We start from the raw sequence: 22,068 nt of genomic DNA, 5'->3' as shown, positions 1-22,068 counted from the left end.
AGGTAGTACATACATAGACACAAACATAGATACAGACAAAGCTGGTTGTTGGAGTGGTTTGCACCACTCAAAAAGGTCAGACATTCTTTTAGGTTTGTTTTGGAGTCTGTGTAGAAAACGCAGCATCCTACAGCCTACATTAGTTGGCATATGTGCTGAGCAGTATAACTGAACACTAGGTGTCACTGTTGAACAGAGTGTCCCAGGGTGGGGCTTACTACTGGTCAATATACCATATTAGGGAGATCAACTGGCATCAGCTTCCTTGATTGGCCAACCCAAACCATCAGCTTCACAGATTGGCCAAGCTTTGCGTGATGCTTGTGCCTCGAACCAATATAAATTAAGACGCAGAATATGCCATGCTTTTACCTTATAGCTAGAGGATTATTTTACGATTGGCGAATAGGATTTTTCCACTGTTGTGAGTAATGTTACGCTGGGCGCTGCATCTGAGAGGACCAGAGACAGCCACTGAAACTGCTGTGACAGTGAGACACTGTGTGTACTCCTTTGGAGGCAACGGGGAGCAGATATTGATGTCCACGTCTTCAACACAGTGGCTTTGATCTGGAGGAAGTTGTCCCCAGTGGCACCAGGAAGAGAATGTCAACTTGAGGTTCCCTCCATGCGCCATGGCCACACAGCTGTGCTAGTAGAAGATACAGTCTTCATCTGGGGAGGCTACCGGGGACTGGAGTGCTACAATGTGCTTTATGCATTTGATGTCAACACCCACAGATGGTCTAAACCACAAATATCCGGGATGGTTCCAAGGGCGAGGTCGAGCCACTCAGCCTGTGTCTTGGGGAAGGTCATGTATGTCCATGGAGGATTCAACCTGCTGACTAATGACATGTACAAGTTGGACACCAGCACAATGGTCTGGTCTGTGATTAACACCAGAGGAACTCCACCTCCTGTTTCAGCATGGCACTCTGCTACCATCATCGGGACAAATATGTTTGTATTTGGGGGTTGGAGCGGGCATCCAAACACCACCGTCAGAGTGTTTGACACAGAGACCTACCTCTGGTTGAACACACCTTCTACACAGCTTCATCCAGGAGAACACCGTGCACATTCAGCCTTTGCCTACAATGGAGAGCTGTACATATTTGGTATTAGCAGTGACAAGTACTTCAGTGCTTTGTGGAAATTCAATCCAGAGTCCTTCTCCTGGAAGAAGGTTGAACCCAAGGGGAACAGCCCATGTCTGAAGTATAGGATTAGGAGTTGCTGTTGCGTGATGGGAGATCGTGTCATCTTCTTTGGACAGATCTTCACCCGAGATCTGTACATCTTAGACCTCAGTCCTAGCCTCAAGACATTATGCAAACTATCAGTTATTCAGCACCATCTGGAGAAGTCAGAACTCCCACACGACATCAGGTGGGAACTGGCAGCCATGACCACAAATAGCAACTGAATGAACAAGCAAAACAGAATAAATTAAAAATGAATTATAAAAGGTATAAATAACACTGACACGTGGGATTTTTTTATGACTCTTCCGGGCCGCCAGTTGAATAGCCCTGCCCTACTTGATCATACTACAGTCACACAAAAATCATCACATTTGTACCGGTAATAATGATCAAAATCTACAAATTAACTGGTGAGTAAAGATTTCAATTTACTGTAGTGGAGTAAAAAAAACATTAATAAAAAAGTACATTATTTGCCTCTGAGATGCAGTGGAGTAGAAGTATCACAAAGTGGACATACTCAAGTAAACGACCTCAAAAGAGTACTAAGTACAGTACATGAGCACGGTTTGGAGGGCCGGTGGAAAGCCTGACAGCACAGCCTGCTGAACCAACGGGGAAGGTTTGGATGGTGTAGAGTAGACGTTATGAAGCAGAAACACATCCGTCACTTAGTTCTTTAAAGGTATATTCAGTGATTTCACTTAATTCAAATATCACTTATTTTTTCTTATTTTTTGGATAATCCTCCCTACTATAAAGTGCGCTGACCATATAAGGAGTTCCTCCCTGTCCCCAGTTAACCCCTGGGGTCAAAAAACCCTAGTTTCGGTTTGGGCTTTGGGTGGCAAAGCCTTCATCCAATCAGGATGAGAGGGGCCTTCCTCCAATCATTATCGAGTGGGGCGGGCCTTGGTGCACGTGCTGTTGGTCTGTTGTACTTCCCCCACTGTAGAGCGTGTGCATGTGCACATCTTGTTACCGGGTGGACCAGGTTTTTTTCCCAAATCACCCAAATCACTGAATGCTCCTTTAAGACCTGAGGACCCGATTCTACAAATGTCTTCTAAATCCTGACAGTTTTCTGAAATACCCTCTATGGCTCAGTGGTGCTCAAACCATTTCATGTCAAGGACCCCCAAGATGATATACATGTGTTCGACCCCCATCTGTAAATCTTTTGTTCCAGGGACCACCGCCGCAGAAGCAAAGATTTTGGTTAAAAACCTTCGCTGTTAAAGAATATATTTTCAAAACATTGGCGCCACATTTTCATTATTGACAAAAATAGCAGATCTGCAACAAGCTCGTATAGTGCGGCATTCGGTGCCACCCTCTGAGCTTGTAGCTCTGCTATTTTTGAGTGGTGTAAACCACTCCAACAACTGGCTTTGTACCCGTGTCTGTTCGCACCAAAATAAATGTACCCGTGTCTGTTCGTACCAAAAAAAATGTACCCGTGTCTGTTCGTACCAAAAAAAATGAGCATGGTTGCTATGGTCACCCAGTTCACACGGGTGTGATTTCATTACGTCAGACACTACGTCAGACCACAGCTGATCAGTCTATATAAGACCTTACACCACTCAGTTCACACGGGTGTGATTTTTCAATAGCTAAAAGTATAAAATAATGGTTAAAAGTGGTTAAAAGCTAAGATGACTCATATCAGAGGTCTTCAGGGGTTAGTTCTGCTTCCTGGAGACACATGTTTCTTACGCACGCTATATTCCTGCACGACCTCGCCTTCTTGGAGCGATGGGCCAACCTATGATGTGGACCATATAGGAACCCCATAGCGATGATTTGATTGGCTGAGCACCCCATAGCGATGATTTGATTGGCTGAGCACCCCATAGCGATGATTTGATAAGCAATGTACGTATTGAGGATAAACATCACACCTGTGTGAAGTGAGGGGCGCTCATACGTCATACATCATAATACATCATCTCATTCCGGCCAATCATAATTTGCGTCCTCACCGCCGTCTGCAATGTTTGTGTTAGGACAACGTTTGTGTTTACACACACACACACACACACACACTAAAAGCTGGACATAGGAGGGACTAACACCCCTCAAAAAGTGAGGACAGAAAATTGAGGACGCCAATTGTGATTTGCCGGAATGTTATGATGTATGATCATGTATGTTGCTAAGAGCGCCCCTCACTTCACACAGGTGTGATATTTTGGGTCAGCCCAGGTTTGATAGCCTTGCTGCCGGGCAACCTGCTATCGCCATATTCTACCTGTTTGTGTTGTTTTTGCCTCCTATATCCAGCTTCTGGTGTGTGTGCACAAACCTTAAAAAACAAGGACACAAATTCTGATTGGCCGGAATAAGACTATGTATGATGATGTACGATGATAAGATCACCCCTCACTTCACACAGGTGTGATTTTTATTTAATTATTTGGTAAATTAGCGCCCTACTTGATCACACTACAGCGTCACACAGAAAGCACCAAAAGCAGCAGATCCACAAGATCGAAATGCATCAGGAAGCGACGCGTTTTATTTAGTGGCACGCGGGGTGTCGCCCACAGAAAGATCTATATGACGAGTTATGAACTTGTAGATCGGCTATTTAGGTTATAAGACACTGGCACACAAGTTTTATGCTGTGTTCACACGGACAGATGCGAAGATACAAAGCTACTATACATTTCCAATGGAAGCCATCGACATGAAGACACATCCGAACGTTTGTAGATGCTGCAAAACAGCTACAAAAAAGATAAGCTGGTTTCAACTTCAGCTACAAAGATGCAAAGCTACAAATATGCTGTGTAGCTTTGTATCTTTTGCATCTGCCCCAGTGAACCAGCTGCTGAAAGTACCATTAACAACCTATATAAGGCATTTTTCTCTATAAATGTCATTATGCTTTAAGAAGCATGTGACGAGTCAAACTAGCGGGTTTTCATGATTCTGAATCCATTCCAAGCATTAGTGTTGCATGAAAAACGCTCTTTGGGCTTGATTCAGCTTCAGCCACTTGCCCAAATCTGCCCAAATGTGATGACCTCATCACATTTGTGATGACGGCTATGGCCGTTTTTAGCCCAAGGAGTGTTTTTTTTGTGCAAAACTGGAGGAGTGTTTTTTTTGTGCAATGGAAAGCCCCCTAGTTTGACATGTCACTGCATGCTACTTAAAGCATAATGAAATTTAGACATTTTTGCCTTATATAAGATATTAATGGTACCCCAACTTTCAGCAGCTGTCACAAAATGTCCCAATGTCGCCGGCTCGGGTGCCCTAGCTAAATCATTAGAGCATGCCCTGGGCTACATTTGTGCAAAACTTGGCACATTTAGACAAATTTGTGCAAAATATCCTTAATATCCTTTTTTTTTAAGATATTTTTTGCGGCTTAAGCCTTTTATTGTTTTTTTTTTGAAGGGACAGACAGTAGGCTGACAGGAAACGGGAGAGAGATGGGGGAAGACATGCAGTAAAGGCCGTGTCGGGCTCGGGAGTCGAACCCGCGGCACACTGCGACTGGATTACCAGTCGGGTGCCCAGACGGTTACGCCACCGCCTGGGCATCCTTAATATCCTTTAGCGGCAGCGGTGGCCGAACGGATTGCGGAGCGGTCTTGATACCGGAAGGTCGCCAGTTCGAATCAGCGGTCCGACACGTTCAAATTACCACCGCTGAAGTGCCCTTGAACAAGGCATTGAACCACTACGATGAAATGTTCTATGAGCAGGGCCTGGCTGGAAACAAGTTCTTGAGCTTAGCCCAGATACCCTGGGTAAATATAGTAATCATTTCATTTCATTTCATTTCAAGCTCCTCCACTATCAGAGAGACAAACAATTACAGTGTTCCCAGCATGGCTGCCCAAGGTGTTCTAAAAAGCCAGCTTTTATTTTAAAATCACACCCGTGTGAACTGAGTGGTGCAGTGACGTCACACACTAACCATAGCAACCATGCTCACCTGTACATGGCCCCACGTACAGGTACACACCTGGTACACAGGTACAGACACGGGTACAGACAAAGCTGGATATTGGAGTGGTTTGCACCACTCAAAAATCAAGGTAATTTCATCGATCAGAAAAATCACACCCGTGTGAAGTGAGGGGCGCTAATATATTAAAGTCTAACTCATGTTGATTAGGTGATGTAACGGTGATTTAAAACAAACGGAGCAAACACAAACATTAAACACCATTAACAATAGAGAGACAATATGACGTAAATGGCACATTATGATGTAAATTTTCCCTTCATTGTCAATGGCGTTTACAAGACAAACATTGAACTAAAGACAAACATTAAACCTGTGTATAGGAGGGGCTAGCGCCCCTCAAAAATCGACAGTATGAGCATATACATGCATGCATCAGAAGCATGTCTGGCAGACATTGGCCCTATGCCTATACCTATCCATATACGAGAGAGAGTGAGAGAGGGGATGACCAGATTCAACCCTATATCTCAACATAATGAATTGCATTTTTATAGCGCTTTTCCAAGTGCTAAAAAGCGCTTTACAATGGTTCATTCATCAATGATTCATTCATTCATTGGGAGGTGAAGCGGCGAACAGTCGACGCCTCAACTTCCCACATTCACACACCGATGGTGGCGAGCTAGCACCGACCGACTCATTGGAGGCAACGTAGGGTTCAGTGTCTTGCCCAAGGACACTTCGACATGTGGACAGGAGGAGCCGGGACTCGAACCGCTGACCCATATGGATCATTGGTCGACCCGCTCTACCTCCTGAGCCACAGCCGCCCTTGTCACATAGTTGGGCTCGATGCCTACATGGCAGGAACACCAGCTGCGCGAGCCACCTGGAGAACACATTGATTGCACTGCATCTTTCATGCTCTAGTCTAGCTCATTTAGGCTCGACCTCAAAATAAAAAAAAAAGTTTTCTGAAATAAATATTTTCACGGTTTTTCAAAAATAGCAGACCTACAAGCTCGTAGGCTCGCTATGAGCTTGTAGATCTGCTATTTTTCAATAGCTAAATTATAACATGATGTTTAAAACACCAAAATGGGGTTCCCGCCCAAAGGGGGCTAGAGAGAGCTGTGCTTTTCAACCCCGGTTCATATCAAGGACCATTATTTATTCAGCTTTTGAGCCACGCCGACGACGGACCACCATTTGATGAGATTTAGCATCATGACATGACAAGACTTAGAATATTGTGTTGTTGTCAGTCATTGGATATGGTTTTTGTTCAATCCCATGCTGTATTGATGTGGTACTAGTCATTGGATATGTTTTTGTCCACAATTCCATGCTGTATTGATGTGGTATACCATTAGGAATAGGAGAGATAACAGGCAAAACGTTGATCAAAATATAACAATTCTTCTACGTTACTTCTACACGTGTAGACTTCTTATAAATGAATTAACACTATTCGACGTCAGGCCAAAAATGGGTTAATTGCGACCGTAGATCACAGATTACTATGAAAACCTGCAAATCCTGTCAGTCCGTCCGTCCGTCCGCCGATCAGTCCGTCACGCCACCATATATGGCCGTCAGTCCGTTACAGTTACGCCTCGTGACACGTCACGCCTCAATATATGACCGACGCTCCATATATGGCCGTCTCCATATATGGCTGTCTCTATATGAAGATCACGACACTGACCTCATCAAACCCTGGATAGCCATACATGGAGAAGACCGGATCATGACCTATATCTGCATATATTGGAGCCGGCCAGCAACTCTACATCTGACATCAAACCTCAAACCCTTAGATCTCCATATATGGAGCTGGCCTGTTCTGACATTCCATATGTTGATCCTTACCCCACCCATCCTTCCTCTTCGATGTCTCCCTTTTGACTGATACCTGTCCATTCAAACTCTAGACGGGCCCTGCCCCAAAGTTATTAGTGCAGCCGGCGAAAACTAGAGTTCTCAACAGGCCCGAAAATTTAGGCCCAGCCCTACCTGCATGGGCCCTCATCAAACCCTGCACACTCAAGACACTTCCCCCGCTGCCACCCTTAGATCTCCATATATGGAGCTGACCTGTTCTGACATTCCATATACTGCGTGAAAAGAGGAGTTAACAGGCAATTATGGGCACTGTATTTTGCCCGTAAACCTCAAGTTTAGCAGCATATACAGTAATATACGGTAATATACGGGTGTGATGGTACAATTCGGGAGTTTACGGGAGTTTGTTGGAAAGTTTAACGGGAGTTTCCTGTAATATACACATCCGTATTCCAAGGTTTTTGCGCATATGTTGATCTGACCTCATCAAACCCTGCAATCTCAATACACTGCCCCCGCTGCGCCACCCTTAGATCTCCACATACGGAGCTGACCTGTTCTGACATTCCATATGTTGATCTGACCTCATCAAACCCTGTACACTCAAGACATGCTCCATATAAGGCCAGTACAGAATTCATTCCATATGTTGATCTGACCCGCCATGCCAAAGCGCCAGCGCTTGCCCAGCAGTCTGCTGTCACCCAGGCGGATACGTGAAGGCGAGGGCGCCCTCGGGGCGTCTTACTGGTACCGAATAAATACTATAATTAGTTCTATTGATCCAAGCTGGAACACCATATCGATTGATTGATCATTAAAATAGACACGGATCTGAAATGCACACGGTCCACCCATCCATTGGGCAGCTGTGTTCAGCAGTGTTGTTTTTGGCAGTACATTTTGATTTTAGTTTTAGTCATAGTTTTCATTTAGTTTTAGTCACATTCTAGTCACCTGGAATGTTTTAGTGTTAGTCTAGTTTTAGTCGACTAAATGTCATAAGATTTTAGTCAACTAAATCTACAGTTGATTTAGTCGAACAAAATGTATTTTGGCGGGCCTTGATGCCGTCGTAATGCAACCAAGTGTAAAATTACTTATACTGGATCTCTAATCTCTTGTCCACTAGTCCCTTCCTAACATTTGAGTCTAGTTTTTATTTGTTGACGAAATTGTCAGTGTATTTAGTCTTTGATTTAGTCATCATAGCTTATCATCATAGCTTATCATAGTTTTAATTTAGTTTCCATTTAGTTTTCATCAGTGAAAAAAGGTAGTCGACGAACATTTCTCGCCTTGGTTTTAGTCGACGAAAACAACACAGTGTTCAGTGGTCAGACTGAGAGGGTGTGGACTCTTTCACCCTCCCGCGGACACTTTCACGGTATTCAAAGTGGGCCCTGATCCAAAAGAGAAGCGCCGCTATACTGTATATAGAACACTTAATTTCCACAGAGGACCACTTTGTATTTGGATGTCCCCAATAATGTATTATCGCCGAATTCAATTTGTAAGTTCTAAACTTAATTCGCCTTCGGAGGCTTTAACCCATTTTGGGCGGGAACCCCTTTTGGCGTTTTAAACATTATGTTCGAATTTAGCTATTGAAAAATAGCAGATCTACAAGCTCATAGCGCGCCACCGAGTGGCGCGCTACGAGCTTGTAGACCTGCTATTTTTGAAAAATTGTGAAAATGTGCCGCAAATTTGGAATATATATTTTTTCAGAACGAACGTTTTCAACTCAAATCTTTGCTTCTGGGGGGTCCCTGGAACAACATATTTTCAGATGGGGGTCGGGAGCATATTACATATAATTTTTGGTATCCTTGACATGAAATATTGAGAACCACTGATATCGAAACATGAGGTTTTTCAGGGAAAAAAAAGACATTTTAAAAAAGACATTTTTTAAATTTCGACGTCAGGCCTAAATGGGTTAATGTTATCGAGGCGCAGCACAGCACAGCGTGTCTGTGATGGATGGCGGGCGCTCGCATACATCAACCCTGTGCGGTACAGCCAATTTGACAACTGGAGTAATTGGCTGCATCACGTGAACGATGAATCACGGCCTATAGTGCAGAAGATATGCCGTCTTCATTTAAAACATCCCCCTGCACATTTATCACCAGATCAATAGCACACGTGCACACGTGCACACACGCACGCACACACACACACAGCACACGCACACACACACACAGCACACCTGAGGGTAGGACTCAAAAGGCTGGAAACCCCTTGGGGATGTATGAAGAACCTGGAGGAATGTGTGTGTGTTTGCTCTGGTACTTCAGTTCCCGTGAGGATAAAATGTGGATAGAGATGAAGAAACCCTCAAAAGATAAGAGAGGTTAAAAAAAAATGTATTATGGTGGCGAAGAGATTTGGTTTAACCCATTTATACCCGACCTCAAAATAAATACAAAATATTCTAAATCCTCTAAATATTTTCACAAATTTTCAAAAATAGCAGACCTACAAGCTCGTAGCGCGCCACTCGGTGGCGCGCTACGAGCTTGTAGATCTGCTATTTTTCAATAGCTAAATTATAACATAATGTTTAAAACACCAAAAGGGGTTCCCGCCCAATATGGGTTAAGGCTCACCTGGTATAGCACATACCATTAAGTCTTTATAGTTTGGGTTGAGGGTGTGAAGAAGATTAGGGTTAGGTTAAGTTTAGGAGTTAGGAAATAGGTTTACATGAATGAGGTTAAGGTGAGGTTAGGAGTTGCGGAGAGTGAATGCAGTCAATAACGTGTGTATATAGCTGTGTCTTTGTTTAGGCATATAGAGTACGTGGGTGTGTGGGAGCGACACAGAGCGAGGGAAATATTGTCTCGGGGGGAAAAGAGAGAGTGATTGACAGAGAAAACTTGAGAAGAAGGGGAGAAATTCTGGGGCATGTGTGATTGCTATATAATATAATGTCTCACTAGTCCACTTATAGATTAGGATATTCTCATCTCGTCACACTGGCAGCCAGCAAGTAAAGACTGCAAGGCATTCGTCATATTTCCTCCATATTGTCCTCCACCAGAACATGGCGGTATGTCGGAACTAAAGCCTGTACCGGGCACACGCCAGTAACTGCACCCAAAATGAACTACAGCTCATCATCGATAGACTTTATAGAAAATGTTGCTAGGAGACATGAAGCCCTCATCATCATCCTGTGGATTGTACGTACAAACACACAGAGACATTTATAGTTAGATGTACACTTAGACTTTCTATAGACTTTCTATAGGCACTTGCCCTAGCCTCGACGACCTTACAGGCATAGGCTCAACTTATGTAACTTAGAGAGCATTTTTATGTAGACATATAGCACTCTATAGTCACGCCCACATAGTTTCATTATATAGATATTCCACTGTTAGGTTCTTAGCTTACGTAGGATTCATGATGACTATTTGTATGTATTTGACGTATTACCATGTTTTTGCTCTTGTTTACTGTAAATCGCTCTGGATTAAGAGTGTCTGCTAAATGCCTAAATTGTAAATTGCAGACTACAGGAAAACACGATTTTCTTTTCCAGACTACAAGCTTAGCTCTGTATGAGCTTATAGATCTGCTATTATCAGTGAGCAACACAGTCATGCACACTACAGACCCTTACAGGTCTGTAACTCAATTTATTTAAAGTTTCCTTGAGAACCACTAACCGCACTATAATTATTATTATTATTCTATTCAAAATGCTGTGTGGTTTTTTAGCCCGTGTGTACTGTGGAGACTATCCCTCGTCCCTCGCTGACGAAGCAAGCAACCCGTGCAGGTTCAGGCCGGCGCAAACCAAGTATCTCTCATCTTATCTCAACCATCGTTGCATTTCATTTGATTGACGGCGGACACGTGTACACCGTTGTAGATCTATGGAGAAGTGGACGTTTTAAGGGCATGTACTCCACGCAGGGGGAACCTCCCGGGGGAACGTCTGGGTTCACAAACCATTGATTAGGCATCAGGCTCCATTTGTTGACCAAAATGGTCAAAAAAAACGGAGCTTTGTTGTCACAGTGCCTCTGCGGCAGACGCAGATGAATTATTCCAGTGGAGCTCAGTTGAGTTTTTAAAAGAACGTAATTTCATCTGGCCGGCTGCCAAGTATGCTCTTTTCAATCTGATTTGGTTTAATAACTGATGCCATCTGAGTCTATTATATTTGATGCATAGGCTCATAGGCTCAACTTATGTAACTTAGAGAGCATTTTTATGTAGACATATACAGTAGCACTCTATAATCACGTGCGCATAGTTTGATTATATAGATATTCCAGTTAGGTTCTTAGCTTACGTAGGATTCATGATGACCATTTTTATGTATTTGACGTATTACCATGTTTTTGCTCTTGTTTACTGTAAATCACTCTGGATTAAGAGTGTCTGCTAAATGCCTAAATTGTACATTGTAGACTACAGGAAAACACGATTTTTGTTCCTCCCAAAATACAATTCGCAAGTGATCAGATCTGTACATTCAGACTACAAGCTTAGCTCTGTATGAGCTTATAGATCTGCTATTATCAGTGAGCAACACCGTCATGCACGCTACAGACCCTTAGGGCCGATTCATACTCCTATTTTACCGCTGTTTCGGCGCTGTAGTGCCGAAATGATTTCGGCTCGTCCGAAATTTTCAGTAGCACCGAAGAGCCGACTTTAGGACGGTAAACGCCCCCCCCCCGAACCTCAAATGTATGAATCGCGCCTTACAGATCTGCAACTCCATTTATTTCAAGTTTCCTTGAAATGAAAATGTTTGAGAACCACTAACCGCACTATAATTATAATTATTATTATTATATTCAAAATGCTGTGTGTTTTTTTTAGCCCGTGTGTACTGTAGAGACTATCCCTCGTCCCTCGCTGACGAAGCAAGCAAACCCGTGCAGGTTCAGGCCGGCGCAAACCAAGTATCTCTCATCTTATCTCAACCATCGTTGCATTTCATTTGATTGACGGCGGACACGTGTACACCGTTGTAGATCTATGGAGAAGTGGACGTTTTAAGGGCATGTACTCCGCGCAGGGGGAACCTCCCGGGGGGACGTCTGGGTTCACAAACCATTGATTAGGCATCAGGCTCCATTTGTTGATATGCGGCCAAATGGTCAGGGGAAAATAAAAAAAATAAAAGGTTATTGTCCTCAGAAACAGAGGAGCTTTGTGTCACAGTGCCTCTGTGGCAGACGCAGATGAATTATTCCAGTGGAGCTCAGTTGAGTTTTTAAAAAGAACGTGATTTAATCTGGCCGGCTGCCAAATATGCTCTTTTCAATCTGATTTGGTTTAATAACTGATGCCATCTGAGTCTTAAGAATCCTGCAGTAGTCTGGGGTTGAAGAGTGGGTCGGGGGGGGGGGGGGGGGGAGCGTTATTATTGGGCAGGGGGGAGAGTCGTGAGCTGATGCAAACTCTGGCACACACTTATTGCAAAAACGTGCACGCGCTTGCAAATACCGTGTATAATAGTACTGTACGGCGCACACTAGCACACAGCCACAAGCACCAGCACACAGATGCACAGACATAATAGACAAAGTACACCAGTCACACACGCGCGAGCACACACATGCACACAGAAACACAAGGAAGGACATCAAAGGGAATTCCAAAGTGGGGTGGGACCGAGTTTGTGTCTTCACTGTCTGGTCTAGTTTTTATTCGGGTGAATCTGAGATAGCAGAGCATGTCGGTGGCATCTTCCCTACTGTACTACCCCTGGAGGAGACAGATATTAATTGTGGCGCCCTCCATTACCCCACCAGTCAGAGGCATTCGATGAAATAATCACCGGCGTCCGTTTTGCTGCCGTTGGAGGACGGAGAATACGAGATGAATAAAGATCAAGATTGCTTAAGACTTCATCCACAGAGGTATAACCTTCAGCACAGAGATAAATCAGCCGCCATACAGCAGGAGGAGTCTGTGTGTGGAGGCAGTGGGGGGTGCGCACACACACACACACACACACACACACACACACACACACACACACACACACACACACACACACACACACACACACACACACACACACACACACACACACACACACACACACACACACACACACACACACACACACACACACACACACACACACACACACACACACACACACACACACACACACACACACACACAGCGCAAAGCTGCTATAGGATTATATAGGCTACACACAATCATTAGATTCTAACCCGATCAAAGGCAATGCCCCAGACCAGTGGTTTTTCAACCTTTTTCATGTCAAGGCCCATTATTAATTTGGCATTTAAGCCATGGACCACCATTCTGATGACATTCAGCCTCTCAGACCCCAAAAAATAAGAATAATAAGAATTGTTATCGTTGGATATAGATTTTGTCCACAATTCTATGCTGTATTGATGTTGGTACCATAGGAGAGATAACAGGCAAACGTTGATCAAATGAGAATTATTCTACATTCTCTAATTGTGTAGACTTCTTGTAAATTATAAGTAGGCCTAATGCAGATTATTTAATAATAATTTAACGATAATAATTTACATGTAACGTGGTTTCATGTTACGGTCTCAGTTAAAGACGTATATAAGGGTCTTTTTGGTTATGGTTACTTACCAAATACCAACTCTCCATCATTTAGCTGGGGACCACCTTGGATTGGAACCCCCTCAAGGACCACTGGTGGTCCCCCGGATTGAAAACCACTGCCCCAGACTAAAGCAACTGTCATGTAAATGTGATTCATCTGGTTCATTTGTTTTTAACCCATTTAGACCTGAGCTCGATTCTAAAAATGTCTTCTAAATCATGACAGTTTTCGGAAAAAACCTACGTTTCTATGTCAGTGGTTCTCAAACTATTTCATGTCAAGAACCCCCAGAATGATATGCAATTGGCCGCCGAGCCCCATCTGAAAATGTAGTTCCAGGGACCTCCCCAGAAGCAAAGATTTGAGCGAAAAACGTTCGTTCTGAAAGAATATATTCAAACATTTGGGCCACATATTCACTATTTTTCAAAAATAGCAGACCTACAAGCTCGTAGCGCGGCACTCGGTGCCGCGCTACGAGCTTGTAGGTCTGCTATTTTTCAATAGCTAAAGTGTAGCAAAAGGGGTTCCCGCCCTTGGTTGTTGTGCACATGTTGCACTCTATACAGCACGACAGCCAAGTCTAAATCACACTTAGAAGGTGACTCAGTGGTCACCCGGGTCTCTGGCGTGGAAAGCCAAGCCAAAGGGAATTCCCTGACTCGGGGGACATATTAGACTTTTAGGCCATCAGGCTGAGGTTGTGTGAGTCACTGACTCTGCTACAGAAGGTTGCAATCAGTGTAAACAAAACATGGTTAAGCCCTGAGGTCGAAATAAATAAAGTCTTCTGAAAGATTATATTATATTCAAAGGTTTGTGCCACATTTTCACGATTTTTCAAAAATAGCAGACCTACAAGCTCGTAGCGCGCCACTCGGTGGCACGCTATGAGCTTGTAGATCTGCTATTTTTCAATAGCTAAATAATGCTTAGACCACCAAAACGGGTTCCCGTCCAGAATGGTTGAACACATCTAGATTTCTGGAGTCTTACATTCATCAGAGGTTCATCAATCTATATCAAGCTACAGGCTATGTATGCGTTACACAAGTACAAGCTCATACATGTCATGACACAGCACAGCGCGACACACTGTGAGCTTATAGATCTGCTATAAACACAGCTATGCAATTAAGAATAAATCAGGCATTGTTGTTGTGTGTACTGTGCATATTAATGTATTGTAGCCAGTAGCTCTCAGTCTAGTTAAAGCCGTTATGAGTTATGAACAGCACTGCGGTATCATATCTCAGCTCATTGTTAATGAAGGACAACAGATGTTACTACAGACGTTTTCTCTACATAAAAACCACACAATGCATAAACTGACAGGCGCGCAGCATATGCTCTGAGAGACATCCATGTCACCCTACTCATATGGAGATGTGTGCACGCACGCACGCACGCACGCACGCACGCACGCACGCACGCACAGCAGCACAAACCAACAAACACATGTACTGGCAGTGATGCAGGAGTTAAGAGTAGCCGTTTTGGGAATCGTAAGGTTCCCGGTTCGATCCCCCAGCTCCTCCTGGCTTAGTGTGGATTGGAAGTGTCCTTGAGCAAGACACTGAACCCCTAACTGCTCCTGATGAACAGGTTGGTGCCTTGCATGGTTTCCTCCACCATCGGAGTGTGATTGTGTGAATATAATGCACATTGTACACAGCACTTTGTGTCCGGGTATACAGCAGCTCAGACGGTAGAGCCTTTGGACCACAAGCCTTTGGACCACAAGTTCACGGGTTCGATCCCGGGCACCGCCAACTCAGCGTGTGAGTATAGCACGGCTTGGTTGCAGCAAGTCGTGCGGTAAATACTATAGGAGCTGATGGTAGTTGTGGCGCTCCACCTCAGCAATCCATCTCCCAGGGGTCTATAGCGCATTGTAACGGGGATAGACTCCTGCGTGTTACCGGCTGATATACCGACAATAAGCCCCTCCCGACCTACTTCCTTACTACCATCGGAGTGTGATTGTGTGAATGTAATGCACATTGCACAGCACCTTGGGGGAAAGGGTGCTGTATAAATACAATTACCATACAGTACACACATTCAGGGTCACACAAACACATACAGTACAGTACACACACAGGCTGCATGTGGACACATACAATCAAACATGGTTTGTAGTGGGAACACACACACAGTGGTACAAGTGTGCGCTCATGCACGCACATGCACATATAAAATTGTACACAATTACACATGCCCAACACACACACAGACACCATCAGAAGAGGCCCTCCTGCAGAGAGACCATCTGTGGTTTACTCTGCCCCTCAAAACCAGCATCTCCAGATTGCTTCTACACACACACACGCACACACACACACGCACACACACACGCACACGCACACGCACACACACACACACACACACAATCTATTTATACTGTGCGGTACGGTGGTGTCGAGTGCCAACAATAACCATTCGGCGAATAGTATAATACCCAATCTGCAAAGCTCGCAATGAATGTGCTGCGTTATCCTGTTGCAAGCTTTCATGAACTCATATGAAACCGGCATCTCCAGACAGCTACACTCCAGATATACAATCTCAGACTGGTACAGTATTTTGGTATCTCTGTCGGAGAGGTTCTCTGGCGGTGTGTTTATCCGACACTGGGTGGGCTGGAGAGCCTTTGGGCAGCTGTACGTTGAAGTGTACAGACCAACACTCTGTGTGTTTGTAGCCAATTAGACCTGAGGCCGATTCTAAAAAATGGCTTCTAAATCCTGACAGTTTTCTGAAATACCTCATGTTTCTGTATCAGTGGTGCTCAATATTTCATGTCAAGGACCCCCATCTGAAAATATGTTGTTCCAGGAACCCCTCAGAAGCAAAGATTTGAGTTAAAAACTTTCACTCTGAAAGAATATATATTCAATGATTTGAGGCACATTTTCACGGTTTTTCAAAAATAGCAGACCTACAAGCTCGTAGCGCGGCACTCGGTGCCGCGCTATGAGCTTGTAGATCTGCTATTTTTCAATAGCTAAAGTATAACATAATCCTTAAAACGCCAAAAGGGGTTCCCGCCCAAAATGGGTTAAATGGAAGGGGATTTTATAAGCCTGTTGGCCAATCAGAGATGTATTTGAGCTACAGTGACGTCATTCCCCAATATGTGTGAATGGACGGGGAAGGACGTAGATGTCACGTGAGTGTGTTGGAGGTGCAAACAAAAAAGGTAGATGGCTGGAATTCTGCATCGATTACATCAACGCAACATCCTCTTCGGTTCAATTCTGTGTTGCACGACTCTCCCTCGCTCAAATGTCCTCCGGTCTCTCTCTACTTCTACGCTCTCCTGTCTACATAGAAGCAAAGGAAAAAGATAATTGTTTCCAATTCCAATATTCCATGACTAATCCCTCTCTCAAGTCATCCCGGAAAGGACCTGACATCGATCTAGATCTATATTACAAATCTCTGTGAGCATACATACGCGTCTGTCCTCCTGTCGCATATCTCATGAACACGTGTGTATCGCTGACTCCCCAACGGGGTGTCACATCATCAGCGTGCACCACGATTGCATGCAAAGTCAATGCTAACGCGAACGCACGCACATTCACACAGAGCATCGCAAATGATGCGACGCGAGTGAGGCGAACGGCGAGCGTCACCCACGATCTGCGGGTCCGTCCCTGTACGTCATGGAGATCTCAGATGTGATCAACGTGACGACCATTAGTACCGACATCATAGTGTGGCCACCAAGTGCTCTGATCACTATTCTAGTTTATTTTGCTAGCTTAATTATAATAATAATTTCTTCTTCTGTTTTCTACATTAATATAACCACATTATAACCAAATAAAATGAAATGGGAGTTAAATGCTGCAATTTGTAAAAATGGCAAAATATGACTTCTAACGTCGTTGAACTGGGACTCATAAAATGTCCCTGGACTCATTACATTGAAAACCTATTTACATCACTGTGTGACATTGCAACAGAAACGTATAACCAACCTGGGGGTGGAAGAGGGGGGGGTTCATTCGTGACTTCATAACTTATATTTAATGCTTTATTTCCTGAGATTATCATGCTTTTTACACTCAGGAATGTGTAGGAGTCTCCCGCTGACCTTAGAGCACCGTGCCGCCGCCGCAAATGATATTTCCAGGGACAGCGAACGGTTGCAAAACATATCAGATTATTTCTTTTTTTTTCCCGTTTTTCATTAGATCATTCAGAGTTGCTGCTTATTATGAGATCTGGACGATGAGCGTATCAATAATTTGATGTTTCTAACACACGGGTATACAGTAGGCAACCTATTCCGCCTCGTGATTTGGTGCCATTTTCCAAGACACCATTGCTTTAACCCATTTAGGCCTGACGTCGAATTTATAAAAAACGTTCGCTCTTTGTGCCGCATTTTTACGATTTTTCAAAAATAGCAGACCTACAAGCTCATAGCGCGCCACCGAGTGGCGCGCTATGAGCTTGTAGAGCTTGTAGATCTGATATTTTTCAATAGCTAAAGTATAACAGAATGCTTGTTAACCCATTTAGACCTGGGAACGATTCTACAAATGTATTTTTCTGAAATGTGTTCTATATCAGTGGTTCTCAAACATTTTAATGTCAAGGACCCCTAGAATTATCTGTAATTGGCCGCCGACCCCCATCTGAAAATATGTTGTTCCAGGGACCCCCCAGAAGCAAAGATTTGAGTCAAAAACGTTAAAAATCTCTCGTATATAAGATTTGCGCCACATTTTCACGATTTTTCTAAAATAGCAGACCTACAAGCTCATAGCGCGGCACTCTGTGCCGCGCTATGAGCTTGTAGATCTGCTATTTTTCAATAGCTAGCTGAACTATAACATGCTTAAAAACACCAAAAGGGGTTCCCACCCAAAATGGTTAGTTTTTAGTATAGGCTGCTATTGTGTGTTATTTTTTTTATATATATCCCACCATTTTTGTAACCCATTTTTTTCACCCAGTGCCAATTGTCTTGTGTAATCTTAGAGGCCGCTACACTCCCTCTGCCAACCTGGGGAGAGCAACGGACTGACCTCAGGCTTCCTTCCATGCATGAGGAGGTCCAAGCCGCTTCTTTTCACCTGACAGGGGGGAGTTTCCCGGGTTGGGACGTATATAATAGCGTGTGGAAGTTATTCCAACCAGTTCCTTTCCCCTCCATCAGGCGCCCCGGCTGGCCAGGGAGAGGCAGTTCTAAGAGACCAGGATTACCGCATGTTTTTTTAGAGGGTACCTACCCTAGGGGACACGGGGAGAACATGCAAACTCCACACAGAATAGGCTGCTATTGTTAAATAGAATAACACACACACACACACACACACACACACACACACACACACACACACACACACACACACACACACACACACACACACACACACACACACACACACACACACACACACACACACACACACACACACACACACACACACACACACTTAGAGAACCCAATGAACTCTGCCTGTGGTGGACTTGAGTGAACCATATCCCCACCTGCTGTTACTCCAGGTATGACTTTTCAAAGAGAAATAGCCTCAAAGTAAAAAAGGTCCTCTGTAGAACTATCTGGGGATGTCCCCAATGTTAAAAGTTCTTTTCAACTTATAGCCTGAGCTCAGAGAGAGAGAGAGAGAGAGAGAGAGAGAGACTATAAGCTAATATATGAAGCTCAAATGCAGACAATACCGTCAACGACGCCCATCAAAGAAGAGATTATTCAAATGTTGTGTGCAACTCAAACAGAAAAAAACATAACTGCAGGAAAATAATGATACCCTTGTGACCACCACTCCATCCTTGGCATGGACTGCAGCTCGCAAAGCTCTGATAATTACATTGAGGGCCCGGCGGTAATGACAGCCCTCTGCAGCCACAGCAAGAAAAAGACTTTCCTCTTAAAGACGCAGTGGTCAGAATGCCGAAGACTCCAGCGCGCTCAGTAACGCGGAGGCATGAGATAATGCTTTGTGAAGCTTCCACAACCCCCCCACCCCCCAAAACAAAAATCTGCTCGGAACCACCGTGTGTCTGTTGCTCTCACTGGGGCAGTGCCTTGGGGAAATATGACGCCAGCGTGTGGGATGTGCGGTACGGTTGGGTTTGGGGTACGCGAGGAGAACGAGGACAAAATGCTACATAAACACGGCCTACTATGCTTGCTCAACCCTTAATGGCAGATCCTATGTATAGCGTTAACAAGGAGTGTTGCTTTGTAAGTAAAAAAGCTACACACGACTCCTTTCAAATTGTGGCTAGTAGTACTACGATGGGCGGAGTTGTATTTAGGTGTGTGTAAGGCCGTAAGCAGGTTAACGCATTTAGAGTTAACCCCCCCCTTCAGACTCTTCCAAGCATACCCCCCCTCAGACACACACACACACACACACACACACACACACACACGGTCACAATATAAAGGCAGCGGTTCTGTGTGATAGCGCACTGTGTACTTTACACCCAGCAATCTCTTGACTATCAGCCCAGAGCGACAAGCTTTTTAAGACGTCGCGTGGAACTGGAACTGCACTGCTGGCTCATTCTGGGTGTGTTTGAACAGCTGCAACCCCGTTGCGGGTTCACATTGGGATTGGGTGTTACTTACCATGAGAATTTGGCTCATTTAGCCTATAACAGAGAGAGAGAGAGAGAATAACTCACTTTTTTTTGTCCATTGTTTCCAAAAAAGGAATTAATTAACTTAGGGGCTCCACGCTATAATATAACACAGTATATGCACTATATTGTATCACTGGACCATGACAAAAATAAACATAATTTTTCAAAATGTCACATAATGAGCCCCATGCATGTCTGTCTTGGACTGGGCAGTGTTTTTGAAAACTGGCAGACTGCTGTAGTGGGACAGTTGCCAAAGAAGACGCTCTTTTAACCGAATGGAAAGTCAACAAGGGAATTGTGGGGATAATTGACAATGTAATGATACCATCCAAAAACCAAACCCCCACGCTGGCTACATCATGTCAGAACCATAGCAGACTGTAAAACCTCACGGTCCCAGTCCGTGTGTCACATGAGAACCGCTGCCTTCCCTCCGGTCTTTCCATCACTCAAAGCAGCACGGTGCGGTTTGTGGCCGAGAGGGGGAATCGAATCGTTAATTATTAGGAGAATAGGAGTCATTATTATTGAGAGCCATTTGATCCCTTATACATGCCGCCCTTTTTCTGAGCTGAATCGTGAGAAGAGAGTTATTAAATAACAAGGAAATACAAGGGAAATACAAGGACATCATATTCACAATATAGGTCCCCTCATCATCTCATGAAAGGCGCACCATCATGCATGTAGGCTGTCATTTGTAGAAATACACATGTTGGGAGGGGTGTATGTAAAAAAAGTTTGATTCGTGCAAGCATTTCCACGATCATGGCATTGCCAATTTGTTACGTTTGTGGATTATTGCTCTACCAGCAACTTGTATAGGCCCATAATAATAATAATAATTATTATTATTATTATAATATAGGCTAACAACAACGACGATAATAACAATAATGCCACATGAAGCACATGTATTATCCATGTATTGAAATAGCCGACCGCTCCTACCCCTTTGGGCTGCATTGTATAGTAGACTCGAATTAGCCTAATTAAATAGTGTAGCTTCTTATATTGACTCACCAGATGACAGTGATGAACCTGACAGGCTCGAACTGCTGGACGCAGCCATCCCAGTCCAGTCCGTCTGCGTCTGGCTTCCCTCCCGGTGGGTGGTGGTGGTGGTGGTGGTAAGGTGCGCTCCGCGAACCGGCTCACGTTCCCGGCGATGCCTCCATCACGTCTGCTCTCTCTCTCTCCTTGTTATTATTTTATTTTACCTTTAATTCGTGTCTTGGTTCGTTATAGCGGCCACGTCTGATGATGATCGAGGTTTCTATTTTTCAGTCACGCATGTGTCAAAAATGTCTACTTGATATTTCGATCACTTCTTCCCCTAAATTCTTTCCCTGTGCGCCGTAGTGGTGGTGGTGGTGGCGGCACACACGCGCACACACTGCCGCATACTGGAGACTGGAGAGGTATACTTTCGCCCACTGGCAGGATAAAAATAGTCGTACAGACAAACTACTACAGCAGTTCTGCTAGTCACCCTCCATGGCATTCCACTGTTTAATATTATATTTATAATGTTATATTTCTATAGCCTACGTTTCCTTCTGCAGAACTGTATTGAGCTCAGCTCGGCCATAGTTTCCAATCCATGTGCCACTTTAAGATTTTTTACAATAAACACACCACACTGCAACGTGGGCGCGCCGCCGCGCCTTCTTAAAGTGAAAGTCTGTGGGAAAATACTGAAAATAGTCTAGACTAGATACCATAGTCCAGAGGGACGATCTCGCAGTGGTTGGCTGGTTGGTTGTCAGGGCAACTATTGATGTGAGGAGGAGACAAATTGAATTGTAAAACACTGTGGCTAATGAATGATGACATGGATAGAGGCCTTTCAA

The 22,068-nt window shown here is 44.2% G+C and overlaps 1 protein-coding gene across 1 annotated transcript in view; it reads right to left on the bottom strand.

Moving 5' to 3' along the window:
* chn2 (chimerin 2) overlaps positions 1-21,329 on the bottom strand; it is a 75,273-nt gene extending 53,944 nt beyond the window's left edge. Inside the window, exon 1 of the mRNA XM_079503617.1 lies at positions 21,239-21,329. Within this exon, the coding sequence (XP_079359743.1) occupies positions 21,239-21,287 (49 nt within the window). The 5' untranslated portion in view covers positions 21,288-21,329. The remainder of the gene's footprint in view (positions 1-21,238) is intronic.
* Positions 21,330-22,068: the final 739 nt, after the last annotated feature.

Source organism: Electrona antarctica, assembly GCF_951216825.1.
Source record: "Electrona antarctica genome assembly, chromosome: 6".
NCBI lineage: Eukaryota > Metazoa > Chordata > Actinopteri > Myctophiformes > Myctophidae > Electrona > Electrona antarctica.
This window is presented reverse-complemented; position numbering and strand designations above follow the sequence as displayed.